The sequence below is a fragment of the Girardinichthys multiradiatus genome, chromosome 3 (assembly GCF_021462225.1).
Source record: "Girardinichthys multiradiatus isolate DD_20200921_A chromosome 3, DD_fGirMul_XY1, whole genome shotgun sequence".
Taxonomy (NCBI): domain Eukaryota; kingdom Metazoa; phylum Chordata; class Actinopteri; order Cyprinodontiformes; family Goodeidae; genus Girardinichthys; species Girardinichthys multiradiatus.
Window position 1 is genome coordinate 46944677 of NC_061796.1, and position 21791 is coordinate 46966467.

Sequence of the window (21791 nt, forward strand, 5' to 3'; positions counted from 1 at the left end):
AAAACCAATCACAACCGTCAACGTAACCAGCCATCAAATCAGAATAATAAGAACTGCATAAACTTTAGACAGCGAGCCGACAAATATATTTTTTACTGGTTTTCCAGACTCAACATTGTAAGAAACCAGTGGGTTCAGAGTGATTCTGGGCCAGTAGGTCATAACACTGAAGTTACCTTTTAAACAAACACTGGAGCAGCGAGAGTCTGGTGTATAAACCTACGTCACTTCCTGCACTTTCTTCTCCTCAAAACAATTACTTGTTGCAGTTTTAAATAGTTTTTTTTAGCAACAAGACTGAAAACAGCGCTGGTTCCCGCCCTTTTTGATGTTGAAGTTACGTTGCAGAGGTACAAGTCGATGACGTCACCTCTATTGTCCCAATTCTCCAATTTTGCAGGTTGTAACCTGCGCACTTTGACCCCTACATGCACTTGTACAAAGTAAACACTTCATAGAGGGGCGTAGGGTGTAGAGTGGGAATTGGGACAGGGCCCATGGAGCTCCGCTGGGGGGCGGAAAACACGTGACCTGCCGCACAGTCATGTCGGGCACTTCCGGTTTGCCAGAAACTCATCACCCACACCATGACCCATGACATAACCAGATTTGGTGAGCCAGTAAGGTCTTCTGCAGCTGTAGCCCGTCCATTTCAAGGTTTGAGGTGATGATTCTGCATACCTTGGTTTTAACAAGTGGTTATTTGTGCTACTGCTTCCTTTCTATTATGTGAACCCAGTGGGCCAGTTCTCTTCTGATATCAACAAGGTAAGTATGTGTGGATATTTTCTACCTTTCGGACCACCTGTGAGATGGTTATGTGTGAAAATCCCAGTGGATTAGTACTTTCAGAAATCCACAGGTGTTACATCTGCCTGTTAAAAGTCACTTGTATGCCCTTTCCTCCCCATTCAGATGCTCAGTTTGAACTTCTGCACACCTGGATGCACTGAAGGCATTGTGATGCTGCCATTTGATTGGCTGATTCCATACTTGTTACCAAGAAATCAAACAAAATTTCCCAATAAAGTAGCCAGTGTAATGATAATTAAGTAGACATGTTTTGGTTATTTAATTATGGTGGAATGAAGCTGATTATATGGAGCAGATGGAATTTTGCATTAACAATGAAAGGAAGGATTTTCTTTGAGAAATTAACTCTGATAATAAAATCTGATCTTGATCGAACTAACATGTTTGTTATTCCTTCAGAAAAGCAGGAAGAACCTTGGCCTGAACTGGACAAGGAAGTGAGTAATAAGACTTTTATCTCACTGCAAACAGTACGCCTTTTATGCAGAAACATTCGTACACATTTCATATGAAATAGTCTCTTCACTCTGAAAATGAAAAGCAACCACACAGATTGGTGGAAAAGAACTTTATCTGTTTGTGTTAAGAGGTTATGTGACTATATCGCAGTGATCCCAATGAAGGAGGACCACGTTAATGGGCTAACACAGGTCCATACATTGGCTGAGATAGAGCTGGAGTTGGTGTTTGAAGTTTAGTGGTAATCAGCTGAATATACAGGTCCTTCTCAAAAAATTAGCATATTGTGATAAAGTTCATTATTTTCCATAATGTCATGATGAAAATGTAACATTCATATATTTTAGATTCATTGCACACTAACTGAAATATTTCAGGTCTTTTATTGTCTTAATACGGATGATTTTGGCATACAGCTCATGAAAACCCAAAATTACTATCTCACAAAATTAGCATATCATTAAAAGGGTCTCTAAACGAGCTATGAACCTAATCATCTGAATCAACGAGTTAACTCTAAACACCTGCAAAAGATTCCTGAGGCCTTTAAAACTCCCAGCCTGGTTCATCACTCAAAACCCCAATCATGGGTAAGACTGCCGACCTGACTGCTGTCCAGAAGGCCACTATTGACACCCTCAAGCAAGAGGGTAAGACACAGAAAGACATTTCTGAACGAATAGGCTGTTCCCAGAGTGCTGTATCAAGGCACCTCACTGGGAAGTCTGTGGGAAGGAAAAAGTGTGGCAGAAAACGCTGCACAACGAGAAGAGGTGACCGGACCCTGAGGAAGATTGTGGAGAAGGGCCGATTCCAGACCTTGGGGGACCTGTGGAAGCAGTGGACTGAGTCTGGAGTAGAAACATCCAGAGCCACCGTGCACAGGCGTGTGCAGGAAATGGGCTACAGGTGCCGCATTCCCCAGGTCAAGCCACTTTTGAACCAGAAACAGCGGCAGAAGCGCCTGACCTGGGCTACAGAGAAGCAGCACTGGACTGTTGCTCAGTGGTCCAAAGTACTTTTTTCGGATGAAAGCAAATTCTGCATGTCATTCGGAAATCAAGGTGCCAGAGTCTGGAGGAAGACTGGGGAGAAGGAAAAGCCAAAATGCCAGAAGTCCAGTGTCAAGTACCCACAGTCAGTGATGGTCTGGGGGGCCGTGTCAGCTGCTGGTGTTGGTCCACTGTGTTTTATCAAGGGCAGGGTCAATGCAGCTAGCTATCAGGAGATTTTGGAGCACTTCATGCTTCCATCTGCTGAAAAGCTTTATGGAGATGAAGATTTCATTTTTCAGCACGACCTGGCACCTGCTCACAGTGCCAAAACCACTGGTAAATGGTTTACTGACCATGGTATCACTGTGCTCAATTGGCCTGCCAACTCTCCTGACCTGAACCCCATAGAGAATCTGTGGGATATTGTGAAGAGAACGTTGAGAGACTCAAGACCCAACACTCTGGATGAGCTAAAGCATCGAAGAATCGAAGCATCCTGGGCCTCCATAAGACCTCAGCAGTGCCACAGGCTGATTGCCTCCATGCCACGCCGCATTGAAGCAGTCATTTCTGCAAAAGGATTCCCGACCAAGTATTGAGTGCATAACTGTACATGATTATTTGAAGGTTGATGTTTTTTGTATTAAAAACACTTTTTTTTTATTGGTCGGATGAAATATGTTAATTTTGTGAATGCCATCAAGTTTGGCAAAGGCCTGGTAACAAGCCATTCATTTGATTCAAGTGTGTTGGAGCTGGGCTGCATCTAAAAGCTGCAGGATAGACAGATAAAACCTGGACACAGTTGGGAGCTCCAACAGGACAAGAATCTCAAACATGCTTCCAAACCGGTTTTGGACTGGAGAAAGCAACCAACATTAAGGCCCTAGGACTGTTCTCTCAATGCCATATCATGGGTTTGTGGACTACACCGATTTTGTAGCCAGAAAACCAACCAATTTATATCAGTTTAAGAAATTCTGCATTGAAAATTGGTCAAATGAGCAGCCATAAGGACATCGACAGCTCCAGAATGTGCTTGGAGGAGATGCAACTTGCCAGCTGACATTTAACCAAACATCTGAGCCTCTACTTATAATTTAAATCTACAGTAAACTGGAAAGTGTGCAACCAGCTCTTGTTTGTAATAATAATAATAATAGTAATAATAATTACAACCTTATGTCAAGATAAATGAACAATGCGGATCAATCATTTAAAATCCCAAATGAAGGACGTTCATGTCTGTGTGTAAAAACCAAGACAGATAACTTATTGTGATTCTTTCTTCCAGGTGGAAGTGTTGAAGTCTGAAATCAGCTACCTGCTGAATGGATTGGCTGTGCTGAAAAACCATGGACTAGAAAACTTGAAGGATGAAGTCTTGCATCAAATTAGTTGCAACAAACATTCTTTAAATTTTCACTGGGAGCCAGTGAAGATGGCAGACCTGCTGGACATGACATTGCTATTGGTCCAGACGTACGGCTCCGGATTTAATAATAAAATCTCAGGAGTTTTAGAAAAGATGAAACTGTCTCTCTGTTGCGAGCCTGTAACGTCCAGTCCAGCTAGACAAGGTGAGATGACACATAAAAACAATAAGAAAACTGCGAATAATTTCGCATTCAGTTGAAGCTAGATATTTACCCAAATTGTGTGAAATACAAAAAACCTTTTTGGTCTCATTTAACCAGACTCCTGTTAAACAATCCCAAACGATGTTGTAGATGTTGCTTCAGTGTTTCCACGTAATGTTCTTTCCTCATGTTACTGTCCATTTTGTGAAGTTCCTCAGTTCCACCTACAGCGGAGGCCATTTGGAGAGTTTTTTTATTCTTTTAATTAAGTTGATCTGCAGGCATCAGTAGATGGTTGTAACTCATAGAAGACTTATAGAAAAGTAAACAGGGTAAATCAACACATTTCTTTCACCTGGGAAACTTTATGCTTACAAACAACACCCATGACATGAATATCTCATCAGCCATGTATGCGGTACCTGGCAGAAAGTATTTCAGATTCCAGTGAAGGGATTTATTGTTTGCACAACTGACCTTAACAGCCCAATGAGTGTGATACTTAAGACTACCTTTTTTCTGCCTTTTTTCTCAGTGAATAAACAACAAACGGCTTTGATCCACAAAGTGAGTCGAAATAATTCATTGTTAAAGGGATAAAAAATGTTCCTGGTTTGATGTTGCTGATATAGCTTTAAAAATGACATTTTCTGGTAATGAACTTCCTGTTCCAGGTGGCAACAGTGTCAGCTTTTAAACAGCTGCTGGTCAGAACAATAACTGGCCTGAGCGACGAGGAACTTCAGGAGTTCAAGACGTTACTGCTCTCAAAGTCTGGAGGGAGTCTTTCCCAAGTCTTACTGAGGTTAATTCATAAATTTGACAGAGCAGAAATAGTGGATTTGATGATTGACCAGCTGGGCCAGCAGTCTGTGGAGGTGACCAGACAAATTCTCATAGACTTGAAGAGGACAGATCTGTTGCAGAGACTCCCTGAGTCCAGCTCAGAGTGTGAAGGTGCGTCAGTAAACTAGTGGAACATCACATTATCTGAGCACTGTTGTTACTTGAAGTGAAAAAGAAGCTGTAAATGCAATATGTATATATATATATATATATTATAACAGCGCCTGTTAATGTCTCCTTTTCCCAGACAACCTCTCTGTGGGAAAACAAGCAGCTGCATCAGTGAAGAGGGTGAGTCTAACTATTCTAAACTGCATCCATGTTTTAAGCTGGCTGGTTCTCACAGTGTTCTAAAGTGTTCTAAGGGTGTTTTTGAAGTACTAAAATGTAACCGTGCGTGAATATTTCAGTGTCCCTGATAGGCTATAGCCTTTAGCCTTCTGTGTTACTGGATTCAACAATAATGACTCAGCAGGTCCTGGTCACCATTTCATTCTCTTGCTTTGGTTACCCAACCTGACCAGTATCAGAATCTGCTTTATTAGTCAAGGTTCTACAACTAATTGTTTCCCAGTAGAGCAACAGAGTACTTTGACTGCTAAGTGTTCCTGATGTTCATCAGAGAGACAGTCTGGACGTCCAAACTGTCTCTGTGTCGGCTGTTTCTGACAAACAGAGCTCTGTCTCTCCTGCATGAAGATAAAAGTCTGGACAGATCATGCAGAGATGTTAACTTTCCAGTTCCTGACTAGTGATGTGTTCAGGTCCAAGGTCAGCACTACTGATCTTTGCAGACCTGATTGTTCCTCGCAGTCTGACCCAATGCAGACAGTGATGGATGGTCACAGGGGAGGCTAATTAATAGGCGTGTAGAAGATGACCTGCAGCTCTTGAGGCAGGTTGTACTTCTTAGATTGCTGCAGGAAATGCAACTTTTTCTGAGCCTTGCTCTGAACAGTGTTTGTGTGTTTGGACCACCTCAGGTCCTGAGTCTGAAGTTATCCACAGTACACACAGTGTTGCTCTAAATGCACCAGTGGACCATGGTGGTGAGTTTCACAGACGAGTCTGCTGAGGTGCAGTCATTAATGAAAAGGAAGAGAAGTAGAGGAGAGAAAACATAAACTGAAGTTTGTGGACTTCAGCCTGAGTTGAAGTCCACAAACAGAAGCTGAAACACAACAATGATTCTGTCTTCATTTACGAGTTTTAGGAAACAAGTTAATATATTGAAATAAATGCATCACTTGCTCACAATAAAGGATAATATATGGATTTTTCCCATTTGAGAAATGAAATATTTTGGGACTTTCAGGAGGAGGACTTCAGCAAAATCCTGTTGGAGACGCTGGTTGATTTTGATCTACGGGATCTGGACAAATTCAGGTGGTTGCTGCAGTTCACGTGCTTTCGGCGGAGTGTCCCACAAATCCCAAAGGATCAGCTGGAGCACGCAAACTCTCCACATCGACTGATCCATTTGATGGTGGAGAGACTTGGCCAGAGGTCCTTGGAGGTGGCCAGAGAGGTTTTAACTGACATGAACAGGAGGGATTTGTTGAAGAAGCTGCCAGAAACAAGTACAGAATCAAAAGGTAACTATCTGTTGTGTTATCTGTAGGTAGTGTGTTGTTTATTGCCTTTTTTCTTTTTTAAAACTGACTTTTTCAGATCTCCAGCTTTATTTGCATTACTGTGCAGCACCTCCTTCTAGACCAATCAAAACAGTGATATGATTTTTTGTCCTCTTGTCTTTGTGTCTCCTCAGATTTCTCTTTACTTCTCAAATCAGTAAGTTGGTTCCCAGGAAACAGATTTTTATTTTTTATTAACCTTTTGGTTAGACTGAACTTGGCTGCATTACTTCATAAGTAGGGATGATATGGGATGTATGACTTTGAATCTATATGTTTGATTGGACTGAAGTGAGTGTACATTTCTGTGCTTTGAGATAGCATTTGTTGTGAATTGATGCTTAATAACTGAACTGAATTCAATAGAACTGAATGGTAGGCTTTTAGAGCTGATCTAAATTGAACCAGATGATGAAAAAGCAGTGAAAACCTCTTATCAAACTGCCTAAGCAGAAGCCAACTTCAGCCGTGTCTTGTTTCATGACCTCAGGAGCATAAAAACCCAACTATAAAAGCATTTATTAGTTATGTTTGTACTTTAATGTCCAGAATTATTTAGAAACAGAAAAAATTCTAAAATAAATTTTGAAAAATCCAAGGAATTTTAAAGTTAAAAATGCATAGAAACTGATTGATTTAAAAGGAGCTGTATTTTTTCCTTCAGGAAGCAAACATGAAACCAGACGTGAAGAAACTTCTTGAAGCATTGCAGCATCTCAGTCACATGGAGCTGGACCATTTCAAGGAGATTCTCCAGAATAAAGTATGGAGCTGCAGCTTCAGACTAGTCCTGAGACATCAGGATGAGATGGTAGAGAGACTGAAGGTAGCTGAGGTTATGGTGCAGCTGCTGGAAAAACAAAGTTTGCAGCTGGCCATGGATATTTTAGAGGAGATAAAGAGGACTGATCTCCAGAAGATGTTGTTCTCCAGCTGCTCTGCATCTGAAAGTGAGTTATGTTCAAAGTTTAATTTGATATTCATTGCCTGAGTTTAAACACCATGATACATAGAGAACATCTTCTGTGAAACTCAGCACCTCCTCCCATGCCCAGCATGTCTCACAACAACAGGCAATGAAACAACATTTTTTAATACTCCGGTTGGGAGTAAAATCAGCCATGATGCTGCTCCTCTTTTAATGCGCTCCAGTTTTTGCCTGCTTTCCACATCCCCAAGATGCTTTGCTACATCTTCACCATGCCCTGTGCATCAGCAGCATGTTCCAGCAACGATCCTGGCACCATGTCCTGGCCCTGGCCTGAGATCGAAGCAGTGTAAGGGCACCTTGTTGCCTGGTCGGACTCCAGAATCGGAATCAGAATTAGCTTTATTACCAAGTTTGTACAGACAAACGAGGAATTTGACTCCAGTACACTTTGTTCTCAATAATAAAGAACATCTTTTTAAATGTACATATAAACACAACTGACTTTACAATAGAATATAACTTGAGATCAGTCCAGGTATGCATGTTGTTCTGGAGCTCTGACTGTCAAGTGTCCATCAGAGAAACAATCTGGGGGAAGAAACTGTCTCTGTGGCGGCTGGTTTTAGCAGACAGCGCTCTGTAGCGCCACCTGAAGGTAAAAGCCTGAACCATTTATGTGCAGGGTGTGTGGGGTCTGCAGAGATGTTAACTGCCCTTTTCCTGACCCTTGACCTGTATACGTCCTGGATGGAGGGAAGGTCAGCCCTGATGATTCTCTCTGCAGTCCTGATTATTCGTTGCAGTCTGGACCTGTCCTGTTTGGTGGATGATCCAAACCACACTGAGATGGATGAAGACAGGACAGACTGAATGATGGCAGTGGAGAAGATGACCAACAGCTCCTGTGGAAGGTTGGGCTTCTAGAGTTGCCTCAGGAAGTACAGTCTCTGCTGGACCTCCTTCTGAACATTGTCTATGTGTGAGGACCATCTCAGGTCCATAGAAATGGTGGTTCCGAGGAACCGGAAGTGGTCCACAGAAGACACAGTGTTGTTGAGGATGGTGAGGGGAGTATGCGGGGGTGGTGTTCTCTGAAGGTCCACCACCATTTCCACAGTCTTGAGTGGGTTGAGTTCCAGGTGGTTCTGACCGCACCAGTGTACCAGCCGATCCACCTGCTGTCTGTATGCAGACTCATCACCATCCTGGATCAGTCCAATAACATTGGTGTCATCTGCAAACTTCAGGAGTTTCACGGACGGGTCCGCTGAGGTCCAGTCATTTGTGTAGAGGGAGAAGTGGAGAGGGTAGACAACGCCAGTGCTGATGGTTCTTGTCCGGGGGAAGATGCTCCCAGTCTCACCTGCTGCTGCCGGTCCTTCAGGAAGCTGGACATCCACTGACAGGTGGAGGCCGGGACTTTAAACTGGATGAACTTCTGGTGGAGGATGTCTGGGTAGATGGTGTTGAAGGCTGAGCTGAAGTCCAAAAACAGGATCCTGCCATACATCCCTGGGTGGTCGAGGTGTTGCAGAATGAAGAGTAGTTCCAAGTTCACTGCATCATCTGCCGACCTGTTTGCCTGGTAGACAAACTGCAGGGGTCCAGCAGATTGAACACCTGATTGAGTCATATGCTTATTTTAAGATTCAGATCATAAATCATGTTGTCATTCATCTGAAGTAAAGACATAACAAAGCAAGGCGTCCCTGCGTGATTGAGAATCCTGTTTAGTTTACTTCTTGAGGAAAATGTATGAACTGCGAATTACCATTTGATTTATTTATTTAATCTCTGTTTTAAGCAACACCGTCTGCACATCCAGAAAGCGGAGGACATATTCAGGTAACCTCCTTGCATTGATGCTATTGACCTTTCACCAATTTGTTAATTAATCTTTCAAAAAGAAAAGGAGCTTAGTTATAAAAATGCTTCTCGTCAGCAGAAAGACTCCAGCGAATGGACAAGACTTGAGCCTAAAATCACGGATGAGAATGAGGCTCCAACTTACAGGTAAAATTTAAGTTTTTTGTTCTACAGCGGCCTGGAGGAACAATGTAGGGTCTAGAAATGTCCACTGAAAATGCTGAATGACAGATTTCACACCTAATAAACATCAGTCCCTTTCCCACCAAAACCAGCGGGATTTAAAGCCACAGCATGTGTTTTACCCGGGTCAAAGGAATCCCAGGGAATTTGGGTGCCTTCGGTTTACATTGCTCAGAAAGACTCTGTTGCTTTTATTTAAATCAGCCTAAAGACGTCTGGGCAAGTTGTGAAGAAAACTGCAATACACCTTCAGCCCAGCGGGTGGCGGTAATAAGAAACCAAAGGCCAGACAGCCGAAGCCCGACTAAGAAGCCATCTTTTTTTAAAGAAAGAAAACTCAACATCAAGTTGACAAAAAGATCACAGAAATGAAAACTACGTAAAAAGAAAATGATTGATAAACAATTCAGTTTTGAGCATTTATGTATCCCATCAGCCTTATGAAAAGCCTTATTCAGTTCAGTTATTAAGCATCAATTCACAACAAATGCTATCTCAAAGCACAGAAATGTACACTCACTTCAGTCCAATCAAACATATAGATTCAAAGTCATACATCCCATATCATCCCTACTTATGAAGTAATGCAGCCAAGTTCAGTCTAACCAAAAGGTTAATAAAAAATAAAAATCTGTTTCCTGGGAACCAACTTACTGATTTGAGAAGTAAAGAGAAATCTGAGGAGACACAAAGACAAGAGGACAAAAAATCATATCACTGTTTTGATTGGTCTAGAAGGAGGTGCTGCACAGTAATGCAAATAAAGCTGGAGATCTGAAAAAGTCAGTTTTAAAAAAGAAAAAAGGCAATAAACAACACACTACCTACAGATAACACAACAGATAGTTACCTTTTGATTCTGCACTTGTTTCTGGCAGCTTCTTCAACAAATCCCTCCTGTTCATGTCAGTTAAAACCTCTCTGGCCACCTCCAAGGACCTCTGGCCAAGTCTCTCCACCATCAAATGGATCAGTCGATGTGGAGAGTTTGCGTGCTCCAGCTGATCCTTTGGGATTTGTGGGACACTCCGCCGAAAGCACGTGAACTGCAGCAACCACCTGAATTTGTCCAGATCCCGTAGATCAAAATCAACCAGCGTCTCCAACAGGATTTTGCTGAAGTCCTCCTGAAAGTCCCAAAATATTTCATTTCTCAAATGGGAAAAATCCATATATTATCCTTTATTGTGAGCAAGTGATGCATTTATTTCAATATATTAACTTGTTTCCTAAAACTCGTAAATGAAGACAGAATCATTGTTGTGTTTCAGCTTCTGTTTGTGGACTTCAACTCAGGCTGAAGTCCACAAACTTCAGTTTATGTTTTCTCTCCTCTACTTCTCTTCCTTTTCATTAATGACTGCACCTCAGCAGACTCGTCTGTGAAACTCACCACCATGGTCCACTGGTGCATTTAGAGCAACACTGTGTGTACTGTGGATAACTTCAGACTCAGGACCTGAGGTGGTCCAAACACACAAACACTGTTCAGAGCAAGGCTCAGAAAAAGTTGCAAAAATAAAAATACTTGTGTTTTTCAAGTTTGAATGTTTTTTGGGAAAAATTACAAATAGAAAATGTTAGAAGAAACATTTTTACACCAAGGTCACCCTTGGCCTTATAGGGGTGTCAAATTCCCCTGACGGGCGTCACCCTATTCAATTAAATTCAGGTCAGTTTTATTCATTGAGTGCCAATTCACAACACATGTCGTCTCAAGGCTCTTCTCAAAGGCTCATGATACCGCCGACCTGAAGGCATCATTTTAACTTCCCTGCTCAGATCATGATTAGAGTGGGATAAAATACTCCGGTTTTCTAAAGAGAACGGGGGTCCCTAAGTTGGACTTCGGGCACTTTTTGATTTTTGCATCTAAACTGCCAAACCAACATGTAAAGGAAAAGGTTAAGAAACTCAAGATAAGCTTGATAAAAAGTACATAAAATATTTCTGCTGATTCTAATGGAGTTGAGTTTCCTCAGCAGATGGATTCTTTAATTTGCTTGCCTTGCGTTGATGTCCTATTGAACTTTAGCTGGGAGTCGAACACAGTGCCCAAATATTTGTAAATGTCTGCAATTTGTACATCTTCACCGTGAATGTTGCTTGGTTTTGAGTCGACACTGGATCTATTATCATTTCTTTCGTGTTTGACACGTTTAGATCAAGGACGTTCTCGTCAGAGAGGGCACAGCCATGGTTCGATTGGTGTCCCTGAAGAAAAAGCAATAATATTGTCATCTGAGAACTTGACAAGACAGTTGTCAAGGTCAAGGATGGGTGATGCAAGCACTCTCCAAACCAAGAAGCTTGAATATTAGATTGAAAAACTGTATATGTCTGAAGTCTTGTTACCTGGAGGGCAACTGCTCCTCAAACTTGTTCTTCATTCACTGCTGCAATATTATCTTCCATATAATGTAGTTCGAGTGATTGAATATATCTGTGATGTTATAGAAATATCAGCAGACCTGTTGATCTCCTGTTTATTGGACAGCTGACAGCTCACTCCACGTGTTAATTTGCATGTAAAGCAGCTAACGGTGATCCAATCACCGGTCACTGTTACTCTCATCTGCTTACATCCTGATCAGACACAATGCAGTTCTGACAAAGTTAATACCAGGATCAGCCCATAGCTCCTCATAACCACCCAGTTTGAACAGGGAATGTCAGCTGGTAACCCAATTGTGTTTTTAAGGCTTTGGAAGACATGATCCCACAGGAAAATAACTCCCACATTTAACAACCTAGCATACACAGTTAGATGGCCACATAAACCAGTCCTCCACTGGTTGTTTTCATGAGTTGAAATAATCCATCACATGAGGTCTCACACATCAGCACCTCACACAACCACTGCTGCAACAACACCACAAACTGTGACTCAAATGCTTCAGCAGTGACCCAATGATAACATCCCTCTATTTCACACTATGCTATGGAGACACTTTATTTACACGTTGGGACTGAATAATTTGGCTAAAACTGTTTAACCACATGAAGGAGCTGATAGAGCATTAAAATTTAAGTCCAAAATGATTGATGGATCCTTATTATGAGAAAGATAAATAAAGGGAGATGGTAAAATCACAAGCAAATAACCTACCTAGCAACAGCGCAGCAGGACACTGTGATTTTCATCCTATTAATCTCCAGTATACATGAACTTTACACTAAAGGGAGCACATCAAAAGATCAAAGACATGACGGATTTGATGTTCCACATAATTTCTTTCATTTACTCACGTTTAGTCTAAATCAATGTCAGTTTACATGGCAGGAAACGGTATGACAGCAGCTTAAAATAAATCTTCTCAAATAATACGGTAGCTGTGTTCATGCTTTAAGAAATTAAATGGGATTTATATGGCTTCACCTGTATGTTTCTAATATTGTTTTTGTCATTTTAGCTTAGAGTCTGCAGCGGGACAGTTTGAATGCAGTGTGTCTGGTCTGCGCTGGGTCTGCAAGGACAAACTTGGCTTTAAGTACCAGTTCTGCTCCTGGCAGGGACACATGGAGAGGATGAAAACCAGAGGATTGAGATGTGCAGGTCCTTTAATCGACATCACCGTAACTACTGGGAAGATAAATGAAGTGTACCTGCCACACTGGATCTGCATCGGTAGGAGAACATGCAAAAAAACAGGTTCACGTGTCTAAGTGTTTGGTGATTTATGACGCAATTCTTCTCATTAACTGTAATATTTTTTGCAGATGACTTCCCCAGCTTATTAGAGAACTTTTCAGTCCTACACATAAATGACAGTGGAGATGTTTTGGAGAAAGTATTTCAGGTCACAGCGACACATGTCAGGTTAACAGAACCAGTTTTCTCTCCACTGGCAGCCCTGATAAACTCCATCTTTCGTGTGAAGGTTGCCTGCAACTTGTTGATTTACTATAAGCCCCACACACCGTTCCTCAAACTCCATGTCTACCTGATCCTGCAAGATCCCGCTCTTCAACAGGTGATTGATCTTCTGCTTTCACAAATAATTTGAATTATTGAGGACTCAGTCTAATATGCCAAAGCCTCTGTCATTCTGGATATGCCTTAGAGTCTCCTCCAAGGCATATCTCAAGACAACACATCAGGTTTGATTGTAGATGGACTCCTTCACCAGCACGGACCCGAGCAGAACCCTGATTACTGCAGATAAAGCTTAACTCCGTCCTGCTGTCACTCATAAACAAAACCACCATCATACCAGATCTCACCCAGTTACCAGTGTGAACTGTGACCTCATACTTCAACTTCCTCCCAGTGAGTTCAGCATTTCGTCCATCGGTCTCCTCTGTAGCACAACGTGACGTGAATGTACCTCAGGCACTGCATCTTCACAGATGGACATGGTGACAAGGTTACAAAGTTCTGTTTCCACCACTCCACCATATCCTCAGTCCCCCGAGTTGCACCAGACTAAAGTCACCCTGGTATAGGTCTTTCCTTTCTGTTATTTTGTCCAAAGCCTCTTATCGGTGCAAGGACTCAAGAGGAACGCGATGGCAGAAAGGGTTTCCATGCAGTCTCCTTCTCCATGCAGCAGTGAATCTGATAACTACACAGATCTCCTCTGAAAATGTGCATTATTTCCTCCACTGTCACCTTGTCTCCTATTTCCCTTAAATTTAGAAGCTCACTGGGAACTGCCCTCTAGTGGGTAAATAGCTGAACTACAATGCCAGTTTAATAAATGCGTTGAAAACATGATGGTGGTGAAACCAGCAGGACCTGTTTAGGTGCATAGATGGGCCTTTAGGGCCCACCGGTGCGCACTACCGGTGCGACGCCTTCTCTTTTCCAATGGTTATAATCAGTCTGACAGAGAGAGGTATCCCCAATCCTTGTGGTTTTTAGTATAACAATGGCCACCAGTGGGCTCTAGATGGACAACATTTTTCAGTTTATTATTTACTTAGTACCCTACACATAGCCCATTCTAAAATGTCCAAACTCTAACACCCAGTAGTTTAATCCAACCTCCCCAACAACCCGCACCATTCCTAACCCTTTGAGAAGAGCCTTGAGACGACATGTGTTGTGAATTGGCGCTCAATGAATAAAACTGACCTGAATTTAATTGAATAGGGTGACGCCTCTCAGGGGAATTTGACACCCCTATAAGGCCAAGGGTGACCTTGGTGTAAAAATGTTTCTTCTAACATTTTCTATTTGTAATTTTTCCCAAAAAACATTCAAACTTGAAAAACACAAGTATTTTTATTTTTGCAGTCGGTGCATAAGGAAGAATCATCGAGTGGCTACGAAGTGATCAAAAAGCCGCGACCGGATAAGTACCTGAGGATGCAGCAGGGTTTCACCCTCAGCGCTGCTATAGACACAGCTAGAGTCCAGCCACAGGTGCAGTCTCTGCTGTATCTGGAAGCAAACCATGGCTACAAGGGATCTCTTTCTTTTTCCAAGTACAGAACTATGTTGGGTGCAGATGCACGAGGAGAAGCAGAGATGTTTTCTTCCAGTTTGTTACCTAAAGTTATTTTTATCTCTTTAGATGAGTGAGTTAACGCCTTGTTTTCAGGTTCCTATAATAACTTGACCTTTTTAGTTCTAACAGTTAAATACACGCTGAAGTGCAAACGTTGATCAGAAACAGTTTCTGCTTTTCTGTAGCTGATCCTGAAGCAGTTTGTCGTCATTTTTTAATGACAGCTGTTCTGTTCTGTTCTGTGCTGCAGTGCTTTACTCTCTGCTCTCTGTTTATTCGGATCTTTTTGCACAGACATTAACCCTCAGGTATGACAACCAAGATCCAAACTTCTATGAGGTGTTTATTGAAAACCCAAACAGGAACTTTGATCTTACTCTCCTGTGTGCTGACTCGAAGAAGGAAGACAAAAAGCCTTACCCAGTTTGGACTTGTGAAATTCGAAGAGGTGAGTGCTGTTGGACCCAATTATTCTGTATTTTATATAAAAGTAGAACCAGTCCGGCAGTTCTTATCTCACTGCTCCACCTGGTTTCCTTTTTAGAAGAACCCAGTAACACCAGTATTAAAAACAGTTTTGGATTTGCTTTTTAATGCTAATAATGAACTGTAGACGTGTTGTGGTTAAAGGTCTGATAAAAGTTTTCTCTCTGGGATAAAAGCAACATAAAATGACCAACTATAGAACATTTTTGTATTTATTTTATCTGGTCTATTTCAGATGATCATCCCAAATCTGGCCCAGTTGAAGGTAAGGTACCACATGTAATAAAGATATCTCCAGAGATGTTATAGGGTTCAGGAATAATAGAACCTTTTGTTTGTTGCAAACCCTTATAATAATTTATATCATGTTTGCATTGATCCAAAACATTTGCTTTTATGGTTTTACTTCTGAGATCTGAACAAAAACGAACAAAGGAAGTAGAAATGCTTGTTTTCTGGCGCTCAAAGGTGGAAGATATGTAAAATAGGGAGCGGTGACATAGTGGTTAGAGAGCAGGGCATTTGTGTCCTGGAGAGGCCACAAGTACCCTGGTTCAAATCCCACAGCCTGCCACTCTGGGTCCCTGAGCAAGACTCTGAATGCTTGCTGGGCACCGCACAATGGCAGCCCACTGCTCTTTAAGGGATGGATTAAATGCAGCGGACAATTTCTCCATTGTGAGATCAATAAAGTCTTTATGATTATTTTATTATTATTAAATAAATCAATGAAAGGATAAATTGACTTGAGACAGCATGTTGTGTACTGGGACTATATAAATATAACAGAAATGAATTGGATACATTTTAATATTGTTTTCTGCCAGCTGCAGGATCATCTGGAAGAGCAACTTGTCTCAGTTCGCCTGACGGTAAGGTCAAACATTTTTTAACTCCCTAAACAACAACCAGGGTCTTTTTGCCTCGAATGAAGTGTGACCTGAACATGTTTTAAGGTTTTGCTTAAAATCTTTAAAGTTTATTTAAAGTTATTGTTTTTGGTCTTAATCTTTTTCACAAGGATAGAGTTCAGATCTTGGCTTCACTTAATGAGCATAAATCCTACAGAGCATGCCAGGAAGCTGCGTTAAATGTACCCATTAGACCCAAACTTTAACAACCAAATAAAGTCTGTCACTAAAGCAGCCATTTCAAAAGCATTTTTACAAATGCAGGTTTTCCAGTCAAATCAGGCCTCACAAAAACATGACTTTCTTTTCAGCAGGTTAAATCTTTGCAATGATCTCAGCTGCAGCTCATCCAAAGTGCTGCAGCCAGAGTCCTGACCAACACCAGGAGAATGGATCATATCCCAACAGCCCTTAAATCACAGCACTGGCTCAATGTTTGGTCTTTAACGCATTTAAGGGTCTGCAGGGTCCATAAGTAACAAGTAACTCAAACATCTTTAGTCCTGAGGCCAACAAAGACTGGTTCACTGCAGGTTTTCAGGACAAGAACTAAACAAATGGAGGCAGCGTTTATTTTCTGCGCTCCTCCAACTGCCTGAAAACCTGAACCCGAGATGTGCAGAAACTTTGGGTCCTGGGCCATTCACTTGTCTTAGTTACTACAAAATATTGAAATGTTTTAATTTCTTTTACCTGTGTGAAAAGGAAAGTAACATTCCCACATCCAATCCAGCTTTGTTTGTAAAGCACTTTAAATTATCACAAGAACCAAAGTGCTGTACAGAAAACAAAGGTAATCTGACCCACGAACTCCCCAAATATAGACAGTTTATAAAATGTCCGACCAGAGAGGACAACATTCTGGATCACTGTTACACCACCATCAGAGACGCTTATCACGCCGTCCCACGTGCTGCACTGGGCCAATCCGACCACATCATGGTCCACCTGATTCCTGCATACAGGCAGAAACTAAAGCTCTGCAAACCTGTGGTGAGGACGACAAGGAAGTGGAGCAGTGAGGCTGTGGAGAATCTCCAGGCGTGTTTAGGCTGTACAGACTGGGATGTGTTCAGGACTACTACCAACAGTCTGGACGAGAACACAGAGGCTGTGACTTCCTACATCAGCTTCTGTGAGGACAGCTGTGTACCATCATGCACCAGGGTGAGTTACAACAACGACAAACCCTGGTTCACAGCTAAACTCAGAAGGTTAAGACTGGATAAGGAAGAGGCCTTCAGGAGTGGGGACAAAGACATATACAGAGAGGCGAAGTACAAGTTTGGCAAGGCAGTGAAAGAGGCCAAACGACTGTACTCTGAGAAGCTCCAAAACCAGTTCTCAGCCAATGACTCTGCGTCTGTCTGGAAAGGGCTCAAGCAAATCACCAACTACAAGCCGAAAGCCCCCCACTCCATCAACGACCGACGCCTCGCCAACGACCTGAACGAGTTCTACTGCCGCTTTGAAAGACAAAGGGACAGTCCTGCAACCATCTCCCACGACGCCCCCCAACAGCTGCAGCCACAATCCACCACCCCCATCTCTCCAACCTCAAGAGGGGCCTTGGCACCTCCAACCCCCACCCTGAAGTTCCCCCCCACCAGCCCCCTACCCACGCCGAGGACGGCTCTTTCCATCCAGGAGAGGGACGTCAACAAACTCTTCAGGAGACAGAACCCCCGGAAAGCTGCTGGTCCGGATTCTGTCTCACCAGCCAGCCTGAAGCACTGCGCTGATCAGCTGTCTCCAGTCTTCAGACATTTTTAACACCTCACTGGAGACATGTCATGTGCCAGCCTCCTTCAAGTCCTCCACCATCGTCCCTGTTCCCAAGAAGCCAAGGACCACAGGGCTTAATGACTTCAGACCCGTCGCCCTGACCTCTGTGGTGATGAAGTCCTTTGAGCGCCTTGTGCTCTCACACCTAAAAGACATCACCGACCCCCTCCTGGACCCCCTGCAGTTTGCCTACAGAGCCAACAGGTCTGTAGATGATGCAGTCAACCTAGCCCTTCACTTCATCCTCCGGCACCTGGACTCCACAGGAACCTACGCTAGGATCCTGTTTGTGGATTTCAGCTCTGCCTTCAACACCATCGTCCCAGTTCTGCTACAGGAGAAGCTCTCCCAGCTGAGTGTGCCCGACTCCACCTGCAGGTGGATCACTGACTTCCTGTCTGACAGGAAGCAGCGCGTGAGGCTGGGGAAGCACGTCTCTGACTCCCTGACCATCAGCACCGGTTCCCCCCAAGGCTGTGTTCTCTCTCCTCTGCTCTTCTCCCTGTACACCAACAGCTGCACCTCCAGTCACCAGTCTGTCAAGCTTCTGAAGTTTGCGGACGACACCACCCTGATCGGACTCATCTCTGATGGTGACGAGTCCACGTACAGATGGGAGGTGGACCATCTGTTGGACTGGTGCAGCCAGAACAACCTTGAGCTCAACGCTCTAAAGACAGTGGAGATGGTTGTGGACGTCAGGCAGAACCCAGCCCCACCTGCCCCCATCACCCTCTGTGACTCCACAATTGACACTGTGGAATCTTTCCGCTTCCTGGGAACCATCATCTCCCAGGATCTCAAGTGGGAGCCAAACATCAGCTCCCTCATCAAGAAAGCCCAGCAGAGGATGTTCTTCCTGCGGCAGCTGAAGAAATTCAACCTGCCAAAGACTATGATGGTGCACTTCTAAACAGCCATCATTGAGTCCATCCTCACCTCCTCCATCACCATCTGGTACGCCGCTGCTACAGCCAAGGATAAGGGCAGGCTGCAGCGTGTCACTCGGTCTGCTGAGAAGGTGATTGGCTGCAGTCTACTGTCGCTCCAGGAACTGTACACCTCCAGGACCCTGAAGCGGGCTGGGAAGATTCTGGCTGATCCCTCCCACCCTGGTCACAGACTCTTTGAGACTCTCCCCTCTGGCAGGAGGCTGCGGTCCATCCGGACCAAAACCTCACGCCACAAGAACAGTTTCTTCCCATCTGCCACCAGCCTTGTTAACAAAGCCCGGAAACCACCCTGACACTCTCCCTTTCCCCCACACCCTCCCTTTTTTTGCTGACAGGACACTTGTAACCTGTAACTCTATGCGTTACATTAACGCTCAGCTTGGACTCCTGCTTTACTTGCACAATGATCACCTGCACTGTTGTATTGCTCTTGCATCTTATACTGCTCTATATTTACTCTCACTCACTTAAAACTGTGCACATATATTTATATTATATTGTAGATATGTTTATACTGTTTAATTTGTACTGTATTGCACCGACTACGCCAAAACAAATTCCTTGTATGTCCAAAAACGTACTTGGCAATAAAGCTTTTCTGATTCTTTCTGATTCTGATTCTGATTCTGATTCTGATTCTGATTCTGATGAGGCATTACAATTACAAAAAGGCAATTACACAAAAACATAAAATAATTAAAAATAGTTAGATACTAAAAACAATACATAAAATATGAAAAAGCATAAAATACTGAAGATAAAACTAAATATAAAATAATAAAAAGAGAAACATAAAATATTAATTTCACATACTAAAATATAATAAAATCTGAATGTTTCCGTTACTTTAATGTAGTTTTATTATTTAAAGATTTAAAAAGTGGGTAAAGATCAAATAAATGATGATATTTAAATGGTTTATTAATGATATCATGATGGTATGATGGTCTGGGATTGTTTTGCTGCTTCAGGATCTGAGCAACTTGTTGTAATTGATGAAACCATGAATTCTGCTCTCCAGTAGAAAATCCAGAAGGAGAATGGCCATCGGTGTTTGACCTTATTCTCAAGCTTAAGTGTGGCTCAATTAAATCAATTCTGCAGAGCAGAGTGGGTCAAACCCCCTCCACAGTGATGTTAAAGACCAGTTGTTAGGTTTAGGGGCTAATTATTTTTCACACAGACCCAGGTTAATTTGGTGCCTTTTCCCTTAATACATGAAATCATCATTTGAAAACTGCTTTTTGTATTAACTCAGAGTATCTTTAGTTGATATTAACATTTGTTTGATAATCTGAAACATTTCAAATCAAAAAAAGGAAGAATGGAAGAAATCTGTAAAGCATCAAATACTTTTTCACAGCTCTGTAGGTGAGGAATATTTTTTAGGTCATCAAACTATAATTGTTTTGTTTTTAAGGCAGATTTTCCCCTCTCTCCTCAGAGGAGCACTTTGTGGACAAACACAGAGAGGAGTTGGTCCAAAGAGTGAAAAACATCGGACCCATTTTAGATGGACTTTTACAGAAGAAGGTTCTCCAGGAGGAGATGTACAACACAATAAGATCTCTGCAGACCTCTGAGTCTCAGGTGAGGGAGATCTTCTCCTGCCTGAGAGCTGGTGATGCCTGCAAAAATATTTTCTTCTCCATCCTTCAGAACAAAGAAAGAAACCTCATTGCTGACCTCCAGAAGCAGAAGAAAATGCTTAGGGAAGAATCTGAACCAAAACACACAAAAGGTTTCTTTATTCCGAACTCTTTATGTTTTCTCTGCTCCTCAGCTGAGAAAGAAACTCCCTGCAGTCCTGAGAACTGCAGAACCTTTTGGTTCCTTTAAATCAGGGCTGCTTACTGCACTGTTTGCATAAAAAACAATGAATATTTCAGTATTTTTCAGTATTTTATTATGTATTTTCTATTTATTTCTATTTGCATTTAATTTTTTCTTTTTATAAGACTGAAGTTTTATTGTTATTCTTTTAATAAGTTTCTGAGTTTGACTCTTTGTTTTATCTTCCTGTTAAGCACTTTAAATTAGCTTGTATATGAATGTTGATATGCAAGAATACAATTCCTTGTCATATGTAATGGCCATATAAAATAAAAGTTATCAACATGTCTAGGACGCATTTTGCCAGCATCTAGCATTTTTATAATTTAAACGTTAATTTGCTTTGAGTAAAATGTCTTTAAAATATCAGCTTTTATATATACTTTTAAAATCAAATAATGCAACTTTTTGTATAATTTGTATGCTGCGTTAAATGTAAATAAATCTAATATCTGTTTTATCATATTTTGAAATAAAGGTCTTTATTATTTTTTGATGAAGGAAGAGGTTCTGACAGTTGCTGGGTCAGTGCATGTTTTGGTAACTGGATTTAGGTTCCCATCAGAAAGTATTGAAAAGCAAAATACAAGGAAACATTCATGAGATGAAATCTCATAATGATCTCATCCCATAATATCTCTCATGATGATATAAGGAGGTATAGATGAGAAGAGATGGTATCTTATTATTGTGAGATGAGCTATGTTATTATTATATCTAATCTTACCTCATAATATCTCTCATGATGAGATGATATTTCTCATCATGGGATCTCAAGTTTAGATACTGCAGTAATCTCACAATAATGAGATTCTATCTCAATTTTGTTAGATGATACAACCTCATCATGAGATAACTGTCATTATTTTATCTAATTATAGCATTATTATAGCAATATCATAATTATGGGCGACAGTTGTAGGGGTTTGTCCTGCTGGTTCGAACCCTTGCTCCGTTGGTCTCAGCCGTTGTGTCATCCACCTTCCCTGCTGATGGTGGCGCCGATTGTATGGCAGCCTCACTTCTGTCACTCTGCCCCAGGACAGCTATGGCTACGATGTAG

At 42.0% G+C, this 21791-nt stretch overlaps 1 protein-coding gene across 4 annotated transcripts; it reads left to right on the top strand.

The window, feature by feature from the left end:
- Positions 1–3: 3 nt before the first annotated feature.
- LOC124865593 (NACHT, LRR and PYD domains-containing protein 1 homolog) lies at positions 4–21193 on the top strand. Of its 4 annotated transcripts, none has more exons than XM_047360808.1 (19): positions 4–768; positions 1213–1250; positions 3562–3847; positions 4383–4414; positions 4522–4804; positions 4941–4984; positions 6012–6288; positions 6462–6484; positions 6992–7277; positions 9063–9103; positions 9204–9271; positions 12721–12935; positions 13028–13107; positions 13189–13281; positions 14547–14675; positions 15055–15208; positions 15482–15511; positions 16074–16118; positions 20340–21193. In XM_047360808.1, the coding sequence occupies exons 3-19, from the start codon at positions 3709–3711 to the stop codon at positions 20732–20734; spliced, it is 2334 nt and encodes a 777-aa protein (XP_047216764.1). In that variant the 5' UTR covers positions 4–768; positions 1213–1250; positions 3562–3708; the 3' UTR covers positions 20735–21193. The 4 variants fall into 4 exon arrangements, with proteins under 4 accessions (XP_047216764.1, XP_047216762.1, XP_047216763.1 ...); XM_047360806.1 differs by having other exon boundaries at positions 4–612; positions 740–768; positions 13028–13281; XM_047360807.1 differs by having other exon boundaries at positions 13028–13281; positions 16080–16118.
- The last annotated feature ends 598 nt before the right edge of the window (positions 21194–21791 follow it).

What these genes read in the sequence shown, in the direction of transcription:
- LOC124865593 (XM_047360806.1), top strand. Translation starts at nt 3,709, where the DNA reads ATGGCAGACCTGCTGGACATGACATTGCTATTGGTCCAGACGTACGGC. An exon ending in AACAAGTACAGAATCAAAAG is followed by an intron (nt 6,289 to 6,461) that starts GTAACTATCTGT and finishes GTGTCTCCTCAG; the next exon opens with ATTTCTCTTTACTTCTCAAA. An exon ending in TCTCTTTACTTCTCAAATCA is followed by an intron (nt 6,485 to 6,991) that starts GTAAGTTGGTTC and finishes TTTTTCCTTCAG; the next exon opens with GAAGCAAACATGAAACCAGA.